General features: G+C 30.1%; 1 protein-coding gene across 1 annotated transcript in view; it reads left to right on the top strand.

Annotated features, from left to right (window-relative positions):
* mtg (mind the gap) overlaps nt 1-21,161 on the top strand; it is a 350,491-nt gene that overhangs the window by 221,604 nt on the left and 107,726 nt on the right. Inside the window, exon 3 of the mRNA XM_075370917.1 lies at nt 18,762-18,877. Coding sequence (XP_075227032.1) covers nt 18,762-18,877 — 116 coding nt within the window. The remainder of the gene's footprint in view (nt 1-18,761; nt 18,878-21,161) is intronic.

Genomic DNA, 21,161 nt, shown 5'->3' with positions numbered 1-21,161 from the left:
GAAAATTGATATAACGAAAGTTAAATTAGAAATTGATACTAACGAATCGGGATTTTCCGCTAGTGATCGGTACATTCCGGTGCATAGTGTCTACTTTTTGGATATAGTTAATTATTTTATGAAGAAAAACAATTACATAAATAAATAAAAAAATAATATATATTTCCCATATTATCGATACATATGCGATATATCGATGTATAAATATAATAAGTATACACCTGACCACCACGTGACATGTACTAACAAATCGGAATTTTCCGCTAGAGATCGGTACATGCCGGTGCCAACCTAAGGGAAACGGACAAACACGCGCGCGCACGAAAATAACGAGTTTTTTTGGTGTTGCAGTTTTATGCCCTTTGGTACGGTAGGTTAATGGGAAAAAAATTATACGTGAAAAAAGTTACTAAATTTTTTTTTGGGATGAGGGTAATTTATGATAAAATTTTGTGGTAAAATTATCGTTTATGTTTTAATACACAAAAAAAAAAAATATGTAAAAATAATACGAGTAATAAATAGGAGTACAAAAAATCGGTATTTTTAAAAAGATTTTTGCTCCCCACCTCAAAAATTATCTTTCAAGAATTTTTTTTATTTTTCTTTATTTACTACGTTAAATGGAAAAAACTAAAAAAATTTCCACTGAAAAATGTTTAACCTTAGAAAAAAATTACCTTAGATTTTTTTTTGATGGTGGTATTTATTGTAATATTATTACAAAATTTTATATTTTAACTATTAATAATATAATAGAAAATTTAAAATTTCAAAATATCGATATTTTTAAACTTTTTTCTGCTCTCCACCCACAATATTACCCTCAAAGTATTTTTTTTTTTTTGGGTCACTTATACTATTACTATGCTTAGGAAGATATAAAAAAAAAAGTTAAAAACATCCAACAAATATAAAAGATAGCTTATTTCAATTTTTGGGGAAGAGCGAATTTTTGTGCAAACATTTTAAAAATGTTAAGTTAACCATGCATAACCATGCATGTTAATCATGCTCCGTTGGATATCCCTTTTATACAGGTCTTTTGTATTTAATTACTTATTTAGAGTTTTTCTTTTTTAATTTTCTATTGATAAACAAATAAATAAGTAAAACAAATAAATAAAGAGACTAGCCCACCGAGGAGCTAGTCTAATGGTTAACTCGTCGTCGCAAATTAGTAATTTAACAGCTGATTTTTGAAATCGAAGGTTCTGATGTTCAAATCCCAGTAAACGTTAGTTGCTTTTATAGAGATTTGAATACTAGAAAATGGATATCAATCTACTTTGATTGTTGGGGTTCAATTAACCATACGTCTCAGGCGTACAAAACTACGCCTCATTTACATATCAAATGTATCAACCAAATCTCATTGGACCGTGGATGGGATAACTTACTGTTCATTATTTCAACAGATTGCAACGTAAACATTTGGAAAAAAGTGGAATATTAATTAAGATGTTTATATTATTATATAATGTACCATAAATTCGATAATTAATATAATCCGGTCTCTGTGGCGGAGTAGTCCCACACACAAATTTCGAACTTATGTAATGAGTTAATTGATTAAGAAAAAGTAATATTATTTAAAAATAATCTGATGTGGACACCACATAATTTCCTTGTACGCCTGTTAAATTACATATACACATTTTTTAAAAATGTAAGTACATAAATTTTTTTCATTACTGATATTTTTTCATATTTTTCTTTATTGTTATTATTGAATTAATATTTATCATAATTTTTTTTTTACAATCAGAGGTTAATAATTATTAATAAATAAATATATTTAAATTAAAAAAAAAAGGAGATGAGTGATTCGAACCGATGTGGCTTCCCTTGTAAGATCCAAATATTTCATTAATTAAAATTTTATTTGACTATAACTCTGAAACCAATGAAAATAAGTACCATTTAAGATATATCGTTGAAAAGCTGTTAGTGAGGGCTTATTACTGGAGTTAAAAGACGGTCCAAAATCTAAATTTTTTGATTTTGGACATTTTTGGACGCTTTTGATTCAGTTTATTGCAATCAAAAGGGGAGGTACACAACTAGATGTTACAACAGTCCTAAGTCCAAAATTTCAATATCCTACGGCTATTCGTTTTAGAGTTATGCGAGTTACATACATACGTACGGACGACACTCCGAAACTAGTCAAAATGGATCCAGGGATGGTCAAAATAGATATTTCCGTTGAAATCAGAATACCAAAATTTTTCGAGATCACAATACTTCCTTTACTTTGTACAAGGAAGTAAAAAAGGAAAAAAATAAGAAATAAAATTTTTAAATCTTATTCTTAACGAGAAGGAATGCCTTTTTACGTTTCCTTGATTGATTATACTAATCGTATAACTTATTACGTTGGTTTATCGTAAACCACTTTGTTTTATTTACACTATTAATATAACGGAAAATTTATATATATATTTTTATTTGTTAGTTTCTATGTGGTTTTTAAGCAATCTGACATAATTAAGGTCATTCTTGAAAAGCAAGATTAGAATTAGGATTATTATAAAAATTTTTTTGAATGATTTCCCGTTGTTGATTTTTTCTTGTCATCAGCATGTTAAATTTATATGTATTTTAATTTATATATCTTATATTATTCAACCTGGAAAAATAACAAATTCACTCTGTTAATCAATGAGATGATTATATAATGAACATGATTTCATTCAGAAAAAGCAACTCTTACTTATACCTCTTATATTTCATATTTTTTTAATGTGTCGCAGGCACAAGGTAGATAAATAAAATTATGTTAAATAATAAATTACTCTTTTGTTATGAAATAGTGCATTAAAGATGACTCCACTTAGTAGAGAAAAATAAAAGTCTATAATTTTTCTAATAAAATTATTATTCTGTTACACAAAAGAGAGGGGAGAGAGAGAGAGTGAGAGAGAGAGAGAGAGAGAGAGAGTGAATGACGAGTGTATATGTGTGTGTGTGTATATATATATATATAAAGTAATGAATATATGTTTTTTTAATTAAAATATTACACATAATATTATATTTTTTAAATATTGGTTCATTTATTTTACATCTACTATATAATATACTGTAATAATAATAGTAATAATATTAATAATAAAATAATAATAATATTTTTTTTTTTTTTTTGTCTTCAGTCACTTGACTGGTTTGAGGCAGCTCTCCAAGATTCCCTATCTAGTGCTAGTCGTTTCATTTCAGTATACCCTCTACATCCTACATCCCTAACAATTTGTTTTACATATTCCAAACGTGGCCTGCCTACACAATTTTTCCCTTCTACCTGTCCTTCCAAAATTAAAGCGACTATTCCAGGATGCCTTAGTATGTGGCCTATAAGTCTGTCTCTTCTTTTAACTATATTTTTCCAGATGGTTCTTTCTTCATCTATTTGCCGCAATACCTCCTCATTTGTCACTTTATCCACCCATCTGATTTTTAACATTCTCCTATAGCACCACATTTCAAAAGCTTCTAACCTTTTCTTCTCAGATACTCCGATTGTCCAAGTTTCACTTCCATATAAAGCGACACTCCAAACATACACTTTCAAAAATCTTTTCCTGACATTTAAATTAATTTTTGATGTAAACAGCTTATATTTCTTACTGAAGGCTCGTTTAGCTTGTGCTATTCGGCATTTTATATCGCTCCTGCTTCGTCCATCTTTAGTAATTCTACTTCCCAAATAACAAAATTCTTCTACCTCCATAATCTTTTCTCCTCCTATTTTCACATTCAGTGGTCCATCTTTGTTATTTCTACTACATTTCATTACTTTTGTTTTGTTCTTGTTTATTTTCATGCAATAGTTCTTGCGTAGGACTTCATCTATGCCGTTCATTGTTTCTTCTAAATCCTTTTTATTCTCGGCTAGAATTACTATATCATCAGCAAATCGTAGCATCTTTATCTTTTCACCTTGTACTGTTACTCCGAATCTAAATTGTTCTTTAACATCATTAACTGCTAGTTCCATGTAAAGATTAAAAAGTAACGGACATAGAGAACATCCTTGTCGGACTCCCTTTCTTATTATGGCTTCTTTCTTATGTTCTTCAATTGCTACTGTTGCTGTTTGGTTCCTGTACATGTTAGCAATTGTTCTTCTATCTCTGTATTTGAACCCTAATTTTTTTAAAATGCTGAACATTTTATTCCAGTCTACGTTATCGAATGCCTTTTCTAGGTCTATAAACGCCAAGTATGTTGGTTTGTTTTTCTTTAATCTTCCTTCTACTATTAATCTGAGGCCTAAAATTGCTTCCCGTGTCCCTATACTTTTCCTGAAACCAAATTGGTCTTCTCCTAACACTTCCTCCACTCTCCTCTCAATTCTTCTGTATAGAATTCTAGTTAAGATTTTTGATGCATGACTAGTTAAACTAATTGTTCTGTATTCTTCACATTTATCTGCCCCTGATTTCTTTGGTATCATTACTATAACACTTTTTTTGAAGTCTGACGGAAATTCCCCTTTTTCATAAATATTACACACCAGTTTGTATAATCTATCAATCGCCTCCTCCCCTGCACTGCGCAGTAATTCTACAGGTATTCCGTCTATTCCAGGAGCCTTTCTGCCATTTAAATCTTTTAATGCTCTCTTAAATTCAGATCTCAGTATTGTTTCTCCCATTTCATCCTCCTCAACTTCCTCTTCTTCCTCTATAAAACCATTTTCTAATTCATTTCCTCCGTATAACTCTTCAATATATTCCACCCATCTATCGACTTTAACTTTCGTATTATATATAGGTGTACCATCTTTGTTTAACACATTATTAGATTTTAATTTATGTACCCCAAAATTTTCCTTAACTTTCCTGTATGCTCCGTCTATTTTACCAATGTTCATTTCTCTTTCCACTTCTGAACACTTTTCTTTAATCCACTCTTCTTTCGCCAGTTTGCACTTCCTGTTTATAGCATTTCTTAATTGCCGATAGTTCCTTTTACTTTCTTCATCACTAGCATTCTTATATTTTCTACGTTCATCCATCAGCTGCAATATATCGTCTGAAACCCAAGGTTTTCTACCAGTTCTCTTTATTCCGCCTAAGTTCGCTTCTGCTGATTTAAGAATTTCCTTTTTAACATTCTCCCATTCTTCTTCTACATTTTCTATCTTATCTTTTTTACTCAGACCTCTAGCGATGTCCTCCTCAAAAATCTTCTTTACCTCCTCTTCCGCAAGCTTCTCTAAATTCCACCGATTCATCTGACACCTTTTCTTCAGGTTTTTAAGCCCCAATCTACATTTCATTATCACCAAATTATGGTCGCTATCAATGTCTGCTCCAGGGTAAGTTTTGCAGTCAACGAGTTGATTTCTAAATCTTTGCTTAACCATGATATAATCTATCTGATACCTTCCAGTATCGCCTGGCTTTTTCCAAGTGTATATTCTTCTATTATGATTTTTAAATTGGGTGTTGGCAATTACTAAATTATACTTCGTGCAAAACTCTATAAGTCGGTCCCCTCTTTCATTCCTTTTGCCCAGCCCGTATTCACCCACTATATTTCCTTCCTTGCCTTTTCCAATGCTTGCATTCCAATCTCCAACTATTATTAAATTTTCATCTCCTTTTACGTGTTTAATTGCTTCATCAATCTCTTCGTATACACATTCTACCTCATCATCATCATGGGCGCTTGTAGGCATATAGACGTTAACAATCGTTGTCGGTTTAGGTTTTGAATTTATCCTTATTACAATGACTCTATCGCTATGCGTCTTGAAATACTCCACTCTCCTCCCTATTTTCTTGTTCATCACGAAACCTACTCCTGCCTGCCCATTATTTGACGCTGAGTTAATTAAAGTCACCCGACCAAAAGTCGCCTTCCTCTTCCCACCGAACCTCACTAATTCCTACTATATCCACGTTTACCCTATCCATTTCCCTTTTTAAATTCTCTAGCCTACCAACCTTTTTTAAGCTTCTAACATTCCACGCTCCGACTCGTAGAATGTTATTTTTTAATTTTCTGGTGACCCCTTCCTTAGTAGTCCCCACCCGGAGATCCGAACGGGGGACTATTTTACCTCCGGAATATTTTACCAAGGAAGGCGCCTCCATTATTGTATATGTGAAAATGCAGAGCCACATTTTCTTGGAAAAAAAGCAGCTGTAGTTTTCCATTGCTTTCAGCTGCGCAGTACTCAGAGGACTGAGTGATGTTGATACGGCCGTTTAAGTCGTCCTGACTCACGCCCCTAACAACTACTGAAAGAGCTGCTGCCCTCTTTCAGGAATCATTCCTTAGTCTGGCTCTCAACAGATACCTCTCCGATATGGTTGCACCTTCGGTCCAGCTACTCTGTATCCCTGAGCACTCAAGCCCCCTCACCAACGGCAAGGTCTCATGATTCATAGAGGAGGAATAATAATATAAATTACATAATAATAATTAATATAATAACGAAGTAATTTGCACGTATACTCATTTGCAGGAAAATAATTTTCTCATGTACATCCTTTTTTTACATTTTATGAATAGTTAATTGCGTGTCGTATATAACGAACAGTACTTATCTTTCCAGTTAGTAAAGCGGCTTTCCTTAGAATATGAAAGTTTTATGATAATTAAAACATTTTATCCATAAAAATATTATTATTTTATTATTATTTATTTTTTCATAAAAATATTAAAAAGATATATTTTATTATTTCAGTACTAAGATATGAAAAAATTAAAAGTGACTAATTGTTTTTATAGATCTGAATGTACTTTTTAGTGTTTAGTTATTTATTTTACACAGTAGAGCTTACACTCGTAAATAAGTATTTTAACTACTGTAGCTATCACACTATAAACACTGTAGTGCTATAAATACAAATTATTAGAGTTGTAGAATATGATAATGGTTACAAAATGTACTATACACATCAAATACAACACAATTAGCCCACTACTGTAGCTTACCTGTTACGTCAAGGGTAACAAATAGTATTGTATTGTATAGTATTGTGCTGTTTTACCTTTTAATGTGTAATTATCATAAAATTCTGTAATAAAATAGTTAAAATAATTCAAGATAATGAAATCGTTAAGTTTTATTATATGTGACGTGAAGTAACAATAAAAAAAATAAGTACACATCAATAACATTAAAATATAATCAGAAAAAAATTGATGTGGACACCACATAACTTGCTTGTACGCCTAATATTACTTATAGGTACACATTTTTTAAAAATAAAAAGTAAAATTTTATTTCATTAATAACTTCTGATATTTTTTCATATTTTTTTTTATTGTTATTATTGAATATTATTTATTGTAAAAATAATTTTACAATCAGAGGCTAATTAATTAATTAATAAATATATTTAAATTAAAAAAAAAAAGTTAAAAAAAGGAGATGAAGTCGGATTCGATCCGATAGGCCTTCCCCTTGTAAGATCCAGATATTTCATTAATTAAAATTGTATTTGGCTATAACTCTGGAATCAGAGAAAATAAATACCGCTTATGATACATCGTTGAAAAGCTCTCAATAAGGACTTATTACTGCAGCTAAGATAAAATCAAAAATCCAAATGTTTTGGATTTTGGACACTTTTGGTCAGTGGATTGCAATCAAAAGGAAAGATGCACAACTAGATGTTACAACAGTTGTAAATCCAAAATTTCAACATTCTACAGCTAATCGTTTTTGAGTTATGCGAGATATATACGTTCAGAAGTCACGCTGAAACTAGTCAAAATGGATTCAGGGATGGTAAAAAATGGATATTTCCGTTAAAATCTGAAAACCGAAATTTTTCGAGATCACAATACTTCCTTTACTTAACACAAGTAAAAAAATTACTTCAATATAGATCATTCAAAGCCTATTATTAAAATTCGTCAAAGATATACAGGACGGTTAAGTTGCAGTAAAATGTTAAATTTATTGGAGTTCAATAATTTGTATAATCTCATATGATTATACAATTAAAGTCTAATAACAGGTTCTACTTTGTCGCCTATGTTTGATAACTGTTCACAATTTTCTAACTTTTATTTTTACTAAAGTATGCTCATCAAAATTTGAATAATATTATCAATATATGAATTATATGATATATGAATTATCATCAAAATATGAATATATTATAATATTAATGTTGAACGTATTTTCTTACAACCCAACATCAACAATGTCTCTTCTTTTTACCTGCTTTTCTTTACCTTTGTTTTTTCTTTCTTTAACTTAAAATGGTTCAACCGTGTCATCAGATCTTATACCCTTAATTAAACTTATTTCCCGAGGTCATACAATAGTGAAAGTTTACACAGCGACGTAAGTCGGGTGACAATATAATAATATATTGTTAATTTCATATATTTTTATAATATATATTTGAATATGTGTATCGACGGGGGGCCTCTGGCAAGTATGACAACTTGACCTGAGAGGTGGCGACGCTAACTCTATAATCATTAAAACAAGGTTTTTTTTACACCTTCCGTATCTTCAAATTTATTTTATTAAATAAACAAAAATTATGTTTTTATGAATTATTATGTTTAAGAATCTTGAATAAAAATGTGATTTTATGCGCAAACAGTTTTTCGATTAGCATTCTTGTTTTTTATAGGAGCGCATCAAAATTCCATAGCAACTATTCTAAAAATATTCAGACTTCAGAAGTCTCAGATTACATTAACTATTAAAGAGTGAGATTAATTTAATTTTCAAATAACAAGTTATTATTGCATAAAGTTAATTTAATACCCTTCTTGTCATAAGACATCAAGCAGTTCGAAATCATTAATAATAACTTCAAAATGATGCTCGTATACAATATGTTTCAAAATAAAATTTGAAATACGTATAAAAATTCTCCCTGTTGTACAAGAATCAGCGAAGTTCATCAGTTACATCTGATAGATCTGGTAGAAGTACGACTCAACCAATTTAAATCTAATTTTAATATACCGGTCAAGTATAGTCAATGAGCCGGACTCCGTGGGGCATGGGTCATGGGACTCCGTGGCCGAGTGATAGGGTCTCGGCCTTTCATCCTGTGTTTTTGATTGAAAATAAATTGATTAACGATATGGGTTACTTGGTCGATTCTATTTTTTTCTATAGGAATTCTATTTTAATGTGAGACATATTGTTTTTATCCTACAACGAATTCTGCAGGATGAATTCAGTAAGATACGAAACACTATTAAGAATACTATTCAAAGTTGTGATACATTTTGTTCATCGTATCTCTTTCGTTAAGATGTATTATATAAATGGTTTGCAAACAACATTAGCTTAACATAAATATATATTTAGCCATAGAGTTGTATGTAGAAAAAATATCTTAGAAATGAAATATAAAAGTATTGAATTATTTAAAATTGAAATATTTGAATTGAAATATAATAGAAACTGTAAGTAGTAGAAAAATGATCGAATGAAAGGTTAAGTTTGACAGAATGTGTTTTGATTTAATTTTTTGCATAGATTTGAAGGTGGAATTGTCCATAGAGTACCATATACATAAACTCATTCTTTTTCTTACATAATCATTTTTGTAAAAAAAAGAATCACTAATTTTGAAAATAAATTCGGAGACAAATTTCTGTTTTGAAAAAGCGTGGTTGTTAGCGTAATATATAATACAAGGGGAATATCTTGAAAAAGGTAGTTGAATCGATAAGATGTAGCTAGTAAAGTGAGCTGTAACTTCACCGACCTAGGCGTTATAAAAATATTAATACAAAATTGAAAGTCAATGTATGACGATTATGTTTATGGTTAACCCTGATCGAATTTCTTATTTCAGTATACAAAAATTTAGTGTTACTTTGCTTGCGTGAGGATAATTTTGAGTGGATATTTTCCAGATTAGACAATTATATTAAATTTAGTAAAACACATAATAACGTTCTGAAGAAATCTATATTGATTTCGAAATTCAATATTCCTCAAACCATCAAAACTTTGTTAAACTGTAAATAATCATCATTCCCTTTAATTTTATTATCAAATTCATTTGTTTTTAATTATATTACCATAGCAATACGAGTTATATATTGATTTTTTATACAGAATGACATTAAATTTAGTTAAATACATAATAACATTCTGAAGAAGTTGATATTGAGATAGATAACGACATTTAATTTAGAAAAGAAGTTCTTGGTTACTAATTTATATTTTTTTATTTTTTTATTTATGATTTATATAGAGGTGAGATTGATGATGTTTGTACTATGGTAAACATTCCGGAAGATAAGAAAGCTGTAGTTAAAATTTTGTAACAGTTGGTTTAATAATGTTTTCGGTTATCAAGAACAAAAGAAAAGACGATGTCTCTTTATAGGATGATTCAAAAAGGACCTCACAAAGCATACAAAAATTTATTGAGATAACTTACAGTTGAAGTCTCATTTCATAGAAAAACAAATGAAGTTTGTCACTCGGCATTCAGTTTGGTTCGATGTGGTTTCCATTTGTAATGGGACATACATCCCACCTGTAGATTTCATCTCAAACTGTAGCCAACTAGTAGACGGGCGTTACCTATGCAGTTATGGCGTTAATACAACAAAGATGGTACATAAACCCAATCTTTAATGAAACCTACTGCAGTTTCTGACTGAAAATCGTCAACCAAAACACACAGCGAGCACGTTCCTCACCCGTAAATGCAGTGGCGGCTCGTAGCTAAAGGTGCTGCTCCAGAAAGTTTTTTCTGGGGCTTTTCAAGGCCATGGTTAAAGTTTTCTGTAAAGTAAAAGAACCGAAAAAAGATGAATCAAATAGAATAGCTAGAAGCAGGATAATAATTTAACCCTACACTTTATCATATTCAAGAATTTGGTACACGGTTTTTAAGTAAATTGTTCTTAAACCCCATATTCGGTTTAACCAAAAAAATAATAAAATGCTAATACAGATAATATTTTGTTAGATAATACAACATTGGACTATAGTCCAATGTTGCTTAATTTAAATTTATTTGTACACAGAAAAAAATTAGTTTTTACTAATTACCTCCTCTCTCGTCCTTCCAGCGTATTTTTGGACAGATTTGGCAATCAAAGAGTCCTTGCTTTTCGCCATTTTCTGATCACTATTGAAAAAACAAGTAAACCACTTTCATATTCCTTCCACTGACTAAACTAGAAAAGGGAACAAACAAGGAGCGTTTCATACATACGCGGATTAAAAAAACAACTAACTACCTTCACCTAGTACGCCAGGATCGGAACTGCGGGAGCGACAGTACTCTCTCAGCCTCGCGTGCAGATTCCTACGTGTGCATGTACACAACAGCCAAATACCACGCCGCTGGAACTGTGAAGCGCACAGTTCCATACAAAGATTTTTGTATCTTTTTCATAAACTGGGGGATGGCTACTGACATTAAGCTTAAGGATTGTACACGTATAAAGAAAGAATTAAAGAAAAAAGGACTCATTTTATTAAATGTTTCGATGATATCAAGTGGAAATAGAGGTATTGCAGTTCCACAGTACCTATACGCGAGTTGCCACTGCGTAAATATATTAATTTTTAACATCACTGGTGACAGCGCTGGTGGTCAAATTCGGTACTAATTAACTAGGTGAGTCAAAACTTAACTTTTTTTGCTCTAAAATGAGTCCTCAAACTAATCTGTAAAAGTTATCTCAATAAATTTTATTTGCTTTTTTAAGTTGTGAAGTCCTTTTGAATCAGCAGCTATGGTAGTGAGATAGAATAATTAGTATTATTTACTCATTCAATCTCCAGATTTTTTAATTTTTTAAACCCATATTTAAAAAAAAAAATATCTCTTAGTCTGAGGGCTTAAATATTAAGGAGATATATCGAAATCTTCATTCTGTATGATTGGGGATCGTAGAATAATTTTATTAATGAATAAATAAATTAGTGAGAGTTATTTTCACTTTTTTATACGTAGATTATCATTTATTATAATGTATTTTTTTTAAAGCGACAGTTTATTCCTACTTCAAACATAATTATATAATGAATTTTGAAATTTATTATAAGAAAGATGATTTTCTGTAGCAACCTATTACATAATTTTAATATCTTACTTTATTGCCTCATACTCAGGTTTTTCCCTGATAAATAAGAAATAAATAAGATAAATAAGAAATACATAAATCTTATATGTATATATATATATATATATATATACATATGAGATTCATACAAAATATGATATATTTTAATTTAAACGTAAAATTTACTACAAATAATTAAAAAATTAGTTTTTACTTATTATTATTTTTTACAAGTATATTAAAGGGGAAAGTACGGTGATCATATCAAAAATTGGGTTTAGGTGTTTTTACAAATCATTACGTTTTAGGGTTTAACTAATTCATTTAGACAAAAAAACCTTCTGTATCTAAAATATAAATTTCTTCAAATTTTTTTATATTATTTCTATAATTTTTTTGAATTTTTCTGAAATATTTCTTTAAATGAGTCATTTATCGTACTATTTATTATCTTTTTTTCAATTCCCACAGAGTGTGTACGATGGTTTTATAATAATTGTAAAAATGTACCTAGAATATATATATATATATTCTATATATTCTGTATTCTATTTATATATTCTTTAGAATTATAGTACAGGATTTTATAGAAATATAAAATCATAATTTATAAAATCAATTTTATTCAGATTTAAGAGAGAACTTTATTAAAGGAAATTGTTACCTACAATGAATAAGAGTATATAAAAATCCAAAAAGTTTTTTTACTCAACCCTCATTTCTTAAAATAGAATATATATTTTTTGTTTTAACTACCTTCGGTTTAAATAGTTTTCAAAAATCTTTTGTAAATTTATACTTCTTATATAGATCTATCAAGAAATTTCTACAATTTTTTTTTAAATTATAGAAAACCCCGAACCTAAAATATAGAAAAGGTTTTGTAAAATTTTATTCTAGCCTTTACTGAAGGGAGTTTTAGATTTAAAGAAAACTTTACTTAAGCAAATTTGTTAAGCTTAATTTGAATATGAATATTTTCAGAAAAAGTTCCCTTAAAATATATTCCCCACCTCTAAAAATCCTTCTGTTTTCAAAAATATTCAGTTTTTGTTTTTTTTTTTAGGCTCTAACTCTTTTAATTTTTACTAGCTGCAGGGCGTGCTTTCAGCACGTCTCCGCAGATAGGGCCTCTGGGCAGGTTGCCCTGCCGGACGGCGTCTAGGAATGAGATTACTAGGTGTCCAAAATTGATTACTTCTTGTGTAAAAATATTTTTTTTGAGTGATGAAAATTGATATAACGAAAGTTAAATTAGAAATTTAACTCTAGAAATTGTTTGCATCCCACTCATTCATCACAGGCAATTCATCATAAAATTGGCAAAAACATCAAATTTTTAATTTGAAACTATGACTTTTACATAATCTTACATATCACTATCGAAGCTTATTGTCAAATCCATTCTAAGATACCGTCCTAAAATAATTTTTTTCATTTTAGTGCGTCTAATATAAGAATGGTGTTTAAATTTGTTTTTTATATATTTTTATTTTCTACCTTTTAGTGTATGTAATATAAGAGTGGTTTTTAAAAGTTTTTTTTATATATTTTTTTTTACTTTTTAGTCTTTATAAGTTTATACTCCACAGCTGCGCTAGCGCACAGGTTTGAGCGTATTTAGCGAAAGATCAGATCGATACGTTTTACGGTAGATGAGTGGAATCAAAACAGGGCTAAACGATTTAATTTCGGGATAACCAAGATCCGGTCGATCAAGAGTGTATCGATGCGTTAAACAGTTAGCGCTCAACCTGCTGATACATAAGCCGTTTGAATCGTGAAAATCGGACGAGCGTTTGCCGAGATATTACGGTGGCACCCCATCGAACCCCCTCCCAAATTTCCGAAAGGCGCCCCGGGGGTACTTCGAAATATTATCATCTGATGGGTACCACTAAGAGCAGATAAGATACCATTCAAGGGGGTCGAAAAAATTTTTCAGAGCTCTAGGACCGACCGTTTTCTAGAAATTTTAATTTTCGTCTGAATATTCGGATCCGGTTCAAAAGTACTAAATTTTCCAAAAACTTCGATATATATCGAGATATATTTTGTATATATGTAGCTATATATACAGTATATTGATATATAATAATAAGTATATACCTGACCAGCACGAGATATGTATTAACGAATCGGGGTTTTCCGCTAGTGATCGGTATATTCCGATGCTAAGCTAAGGGGAACACACACACACAGACATGCATACAAATGTCGTTTAGTAGGGTAGAATTAATAGTCAGGAAAGTCACACAATACTTTGCCAGCCTTTTTTTTTTTTTTTTTTGAGTTTTAAGTTATTAATGTAATTCTTCATTTTATCAAACTTAATCCTGTATTTTGTTTTCTGAATTATAAGATAAATAATTAAATTTTTATCAGCAATTTTTTACCATTATGAAGAAGATTTTTATTTTGTTTAAAATTGTAGTTTTCATTTTGGTTTATTTTATCTGGAATTAAGGTTTGTTTGTTTTCTATTGGTTTTATTTAGATATTTTTTTCAGAATTAAATCTTTACAATTTCTTTAAATTTTTTGTTTATTTATTGGTAATCTATGACAACTAATATGTCAATTTTATTAATATTTTCATGTCAGTTTATTGTAATCAAATTTACTTACAATTTCGGTTAATTGGGACTGCTTGTAAATAAAAATGACAATACTGGCAAAAAAAAAGAAGAAGATTATTGGCAATTTAATTGAAGTAACTTACATAATATTAATTGTTTAGCCCACCGGTCTGGTCTAATGGTTACTCGACATCGCAAATCAGCTGATTTTGAAGTCAAGAGTTCTAAGGTACAAATCCTAGTAAAGACAGTTACTTTTGTAGGGATTTAAAAACTAGATCGTGGATACCGGTGTTTTTTGATGGTTGGGTTTCAATTAATCACACATCTCAGGAGTAATCAACCTAAGACTGTATAAGACTATACTTCATTTACATTCATACATATCTCCTTTGAAGGTATTACCTTACGGTGGTTCCAGAGGCTAAACAGAAAAAGAGAAAGAAAGTTATTGTCTATTTAATTTACAGCAGAAAAAAATTACAGCTAACCTAATAAAAAGGTTTGATCGATAATTTTTTGGGCAAGTATTTTTTGAAACCTACTAGATTTATAGTTTTGAAACCTGTTTTTTTCTATTTTCAGATCCAAAAATACTAACTTTAGATCCAAAAAATTTTACCGCTGGATTAGAAATCAGATGAAATATTTCATCTAGTAAATTAAATTGAAAATAAATTGTTATAATTTAATATAATATAATATTGATATAAATTGAAAAGAAAGCGTTTCCAGACATGTTTTTATAAGAACGTTTTTGCTTTCCCAAATCGGATCCCAAATTATTGAATTTCGGGCATCAACTGCTTAGGTCATTTAGCCGAATGGAATTTTTTAGAATATGAAAAATGCCGCGCCTGACCGGGATTTGAACCCAGGACCGCCGGATGAAAGGTCTTTTGCGCTTCTTTCTACTATCAAATCACTTTGTATATTATTACTAATCTCCTTTTTTTGTAATTATTTATGCGTATTTCTCTAAAGTGTTTTAATATGTTTAACAATTTTGTTTTAATTATTTTCATTTCACTTATTTTTATTTCCATAAATGTCTTTTTACTTGCTTTATTTTAACACTCAATGTTTTTTCAATTTTTTTTATGTTTAATTCATCGGGCTGTTCTAGTGGTTAACATAGCAAATCAGCTGATTTCGAAGTCGAGAGTTCTAAGATTCAAGTTACTTTTATATGGATATGAATACTAGATCGTGGATACCGGTGTTCTTGGTGGTTTTAATTAACCACACATCTCAGGAGTGGTCAACCTGAGACTGTACAAGACCATACTTTATTTACTTTCATACATATCATTCTCATTTATCCTCTGAAGTAATACCTTACGGTGATCCCGAAGGCTAAAAAGGAAAAAAGTACAATAATCAACCATTACTTTTAGGGTGCAGGTGTAATAATTTAACATACTTCCTGATATTGCCGATTGATAAAATTTTGCATAGTTACTAAGGTCGGGTGACAATATAATATTCTACCATCACTTTTGCAAATATCACTCCGTACGGGGGTAAATTAAGAGTGGAGATTAAGGGTGCGCATGTAAAAAATTGCAATCTGTAAAACGGCTATGCGGGCTTTTAAATCCAAATTAATTTACTAATTAAACTCATACAATGTATGATAATAATAATGTGATTAATGTATGACTAAGAGATATAAAGAAAATTTTTAAAAATCTTTGTAATATTATTATCGTTAAAAATTGTATAAAATTTGATCAATGAATGAAATTAAATCAGAGAACAGGGGTTCCTCTCTTTGTTGATATGCCATAATTGTAATTTTTATTTGTATAAACAGTTTAGTTATTCCAAATATCATAAGTAATTTTTAATTTACATTGTTATTTTATTTTATTTTTTTTTAAATACGTGTATTTCAGTAATAAATTTACATTCAGATTTCAAAAGAGTTTTTTATCATTTTATGGAACTGATTATTACTTTTCTTATTTCTTTACTCTAGGATAAAATGGTTAAAAATTTTTATTATTTTTTTTACACTATTAAAAAGGTAAATATACTAGTATATTTACTAAAAAAAATCTTATAAATGTTCAAGATTATAAACATAAAACTGTAATATTAGTTATTTTTTCCTTTCACTTTTTTTTGTTGTTTTTTTACGTCTATCATAAAAATTTCCTTCATTTGATAGATAGAAACTCCAGCATGATATATTCTCACTTTCAAAATACATTTAATTTTTATGAACTGAAATAAATACGATGATAACAAATAAAAAACATTTAATGTATATATAAAAATTATTCTTGACTCGTAAGCTGTAAACGTAAATAATTTTTTTTTTATGTATCTGTTTTTACCTCTTGAGTTCGTACCATTAATATTTGAAGTAACGGGTGATTTAAAAAGGATTTCCCAAATTTAAAAGCATATAAAAATTTATTGAGATAACTTACCGATTCGGTTGAAGTCTCATTTTGTAGAAAACACATTAAGTTGGTCACCCAACATTCACTTTGGTTCGACATAGCTTCCATTTGTAATGCGACCTGAAGTCGATTTTATTCCAGACTATAGCCAGCAAATCGGGCGTTACCTCTGCAGCTGCGGCGTTAACTCGAAGTCTTAGCTCAACAAGATTAGCAGAAAAATATGAACATAAACTTAATCTTTAATGAAACCCCACAAGGAAAAATCTAGCCGGGTCAAATCTGGGAAGCGAGGTGGCCGTGCAATTGGACCTTGACGATCGATCCACCGACCTAGGAATCGAGTATCAAGGAAATTTCCGATTTCTAGGCGGTAGTGAGGTGGTGGTACCCCGTCTTGCCGGTATTAATGACATCCATCTTGATCATCATCGTTTAATGAAATAGAAATTTTGAGGCCAAAATGCAGATATCCAGAAAAAAGATTGAATTGAAAATCTAGAAATCCAGTTAAAAGATACCGTTTACGGTTGCCTCCTGGAAGAAGTACATTTTCCTTTTGCTTAGGGCACATGGAACATTGACCTTAGGACTATCACGAATTTGCTGCAAAGTTTCATGAGAGTTTTCCCTACCCCATCTTCGGCAGTTATGTGTGTTTAACTTGCTGCTGATGTGAAATGTTCACTTATCGTTAAATATTACATTGTTTAAAAATGTATCGTTGTCTCCAGTTCTATCCATCATTTACACACGAAACTACAGCCAAGCAACCTTGTTGTCATCTGTAATGTGTTGAACCTTGATTAATTTGTATGGCTTCGAGTGCAATCGTTTACGTAATACGTGCCAAATAGTCATTTGTGGAATGCCAGTCTCACGTGACGTGACCCACCGGGTTGGTCTAGTGGTGAACGCGTCTTCCCAAATCAGCTGATTTGGAAGTCGAGAGTTCCAGCGTTCAAGTTCTAGTAAAGTCAGTTATTTTTACACGAATTTGAATACTAAATCGTGGATACTGGCGTTCTTTGGTGGTTGGGTTTCAATTAACCACACGTCTCAGGAATGATCGAACTGAGACAGTACAAGACTACACTTCATTTACACTCATTACATATCATCCTCATTCATCCTCTGAAGTATTATCTGAAAGGTAATTACCGGAGGCTAAACAGGAGAAAGAAAGTTTCACGTGACGCACGTCTAGTTGATTTCTTCGGGCTACGATTTGTTCCACAGCAGCTTCAGGGAGGCGTGGGCTTCCTGGTTATTTTTTATGTTTAGCAGAACAACCTGTCTCAACGAAGGTTTGGTGCCAAGAGTAAATTGTATGCTTACTAGGAGGAGCTCTGCCGTACTCTCTACGAAAATGACGTTAAACTGCAGTTGCTGAGTGCAAATCGTGAAACCAAAACACACAACGACACATTTCATACCAGTAAATGTATCCATTTTTAACAACACTGGTGGCTGAATTCGGTACTAATGAACTCCGTGAGTTAAAAATTCATGTGTTTTGCTATGAAATGAGATCTCAATTCTCAATGAAATTAGAATCTATAAGTTATCTTTAAATAAACCTTTATATGCTTTAAAGTTATGAAGTCCTTTTTAAGTGACCCGATATTTATAAAATTGGAAGAAACAGTCTAATATTTAATTTCTGGAAATTTACATAGATAATAATTGCGTATGTAATTTTTTCATTATGATTTGTAATATTTTTATTTATGTTGTAGGTTTCAGCGTTGGTGATGAATTGGGGTTTAAAGAAGCATTGTCTCAGTTAGAAACCAGCAAGAGACGTTCTGCCGAAGGTCGTAGTGTTACTAATGTACCGGAAATACCTGAAGTGGTAAGTAAAATATTTATTTCGATCTGTAATTTATTATTTGTTCATTTTTTTAACGTTAAAAATGTATACCTGTTGTGTTAAAATTCGATCGATTTGTTACGATTTCTTATTGATATCCTTCTTTTCATTTCTTTCTTAACATAACTTTTATTTATTTTTGTTTTTATTTATATTTAATTAGAACTATTTAAAAATTATTACTTTTAACCTTACCATGATTTTTTTTTTAAATTTTTTTCTCTAATTTTAAAGTTATCTAAATTTTTAATCAAAAGTGCCTATCGGTTGTCTGAATTGATTTTTTATTTCTGTAAAAGGATCATTTTTACTTTCTCATCTAGATAGCATTATAGCAGAACTACAGCTCTAGAAGGGAAAGCATTTAATCGATCCAATTTGGGCGTATGCAGTTTTTACGGGATCTTGACGTTTTGACACCTAAGAAACCCAAAACCCGGATGTAAATTTTCCGGATGTTAATGTTCGTATGTGTGTTCGTTTTCGACCTCTAAATCACCTATATCTCCAGATCTGCCGGACCGATTTTGACCAAACTTGTTCAGATTACTTCTATATATGGGGCATTGACTCCGTTAAATTTTCAACTTAAAAGGTCAAGGCGGTGAGGCTTTAGAGCGAGGTCATCCTTAATATCTCGAAATCTCGCCTAACTAAGGTCATATTTTTATTATGTACATTTGTTAACAATTAAAAAATAACAATATTTGCAAAAGAAATGTTTTTCAAAATCGCACCTACACACTCAAAAATTCTTTAAACTACGTTTTCTTTTTTTTTGTTGTTTGTGGGCGAAAAACGCCGACAAACAACTACTTTAAACTACTGCTTTGTTGTGACATTGAACATTTGGATGGGAAATTTATGACCAACCACCATATATTCCGGACTTAGCTCTTTCTGATTACCATTTATTTTGGAAATTGAAAGAATTTTTGAGTGGTAAGCAATTTGCGGGTGACGATGAACTTAAAAATGCTGTTTATCAGTAGGCTTTTAGACTGGCGGCAGAAGAATACGATGAAGGTATGTTGAAGCTGGTGTATCGTTACGATAAATGTCTTAATTCAGGTGGTGATTAAATAGAGAAGTAATATGTTATGTAGTTCAAAAGAAATAAAAAATACTTATAACATTTTCAGCATAGATTTTTTTACAATGAAACTGTTTTTACTTTAAAGATAACGTCTCGTAATTTGCTATTCTCTGGCTAATCCTGTTACTTTATATCCTGATTATAATGAGTGATATTTGTCTTTTTATTTTAATTTATTAGTTTCGAGTTTGATGTAATCTATAATCTGTTAAATATTTTTGTAAAAAATTACGTGTGATTTCAAATTTATTCAGATGAATTTAAACAAAATTTATCGGTTTTTTTAATTTGTGTATTTATTAATAATTTATTTTTATTTAATTAATTTTTCAAATAAGCTTAGTTAATTAACACGTATTATTAATATTGTTTTATGCTAGAAATATTGATATATTAAAAATTCAATTATGTTTATTTTCATAAAATGTATTTATTTAATTACTATTTGCAAAACTTAATTACACTAACGTAATTATATAGTAGATAATTAAAATGTTAACATCTATTTATAATTAAAAATTTTGTAAGTGAACATTTATTTTTCAATTTATGCAAACATCTATGTAATTTAAAAAAAATTTAATTATATATTTTAAAATGTTATTTCTGTTGTAATAAAGTTTATTACAATGCGTAGGTATTCTAAAATCACTGCAAGGATATTTTTAAATGTTTTTTTATGTAAAGTTATTAAAACTGAAAGTTAAGTAAAAATATAAATATTAATAATAAGGTATTTCAAACAAATAATTTTTGTTTATTTGTGGGAATTTATTACGTTGATTACAAGTACACTAACAAATTTTCTTAATATTTTTAAATTCTACATGAAAAACAAAACAGAATTTTTTATTGTTATATTAAATAATATGTATCACGTCCGGTAATACGCTCTTGTACACGCACGCACATATACACATCCAAACTTAATCTATATAAATAAAAATGTAATTGTTGGTTTGTTAAAAATCGTAAATCTCCGAAAGTTCTTCACCGATTGCTTTGAAATTTTGACACAACGTTGCATTCGAATACGCGCATGTTTTTTCGTACCTACTATTTATATACTTAAGATGTCGCACCTGTGACAGGTAAAAACATGCTTTTTTTGAAGAAAAAAAAAGCGCTATCTGGTGGACGTAAAAGCAACACACGCTATGGTAATTATTT

Source organism: Lycorma delicatula, chromosome 7 (assembly GCF_047948215.1).
Source record: "Lycorma delicatula isolate Av1 chromosome 7, ASM4794821v1, whole genome shotgun sequence".
Taxonomy (NCBI): domain Eukaryota; kingdom Metazoa; phylum Arthropoda; class Insecta; order Hemiptera; family Fulgoridae; genus Lycorma; species Lycorma delicatula.
The sequence above is the reverse complement of the archived record's forward strand: the minus strand, read 5'-3'. Positions and strand labels throughout refer to the sequence as shown.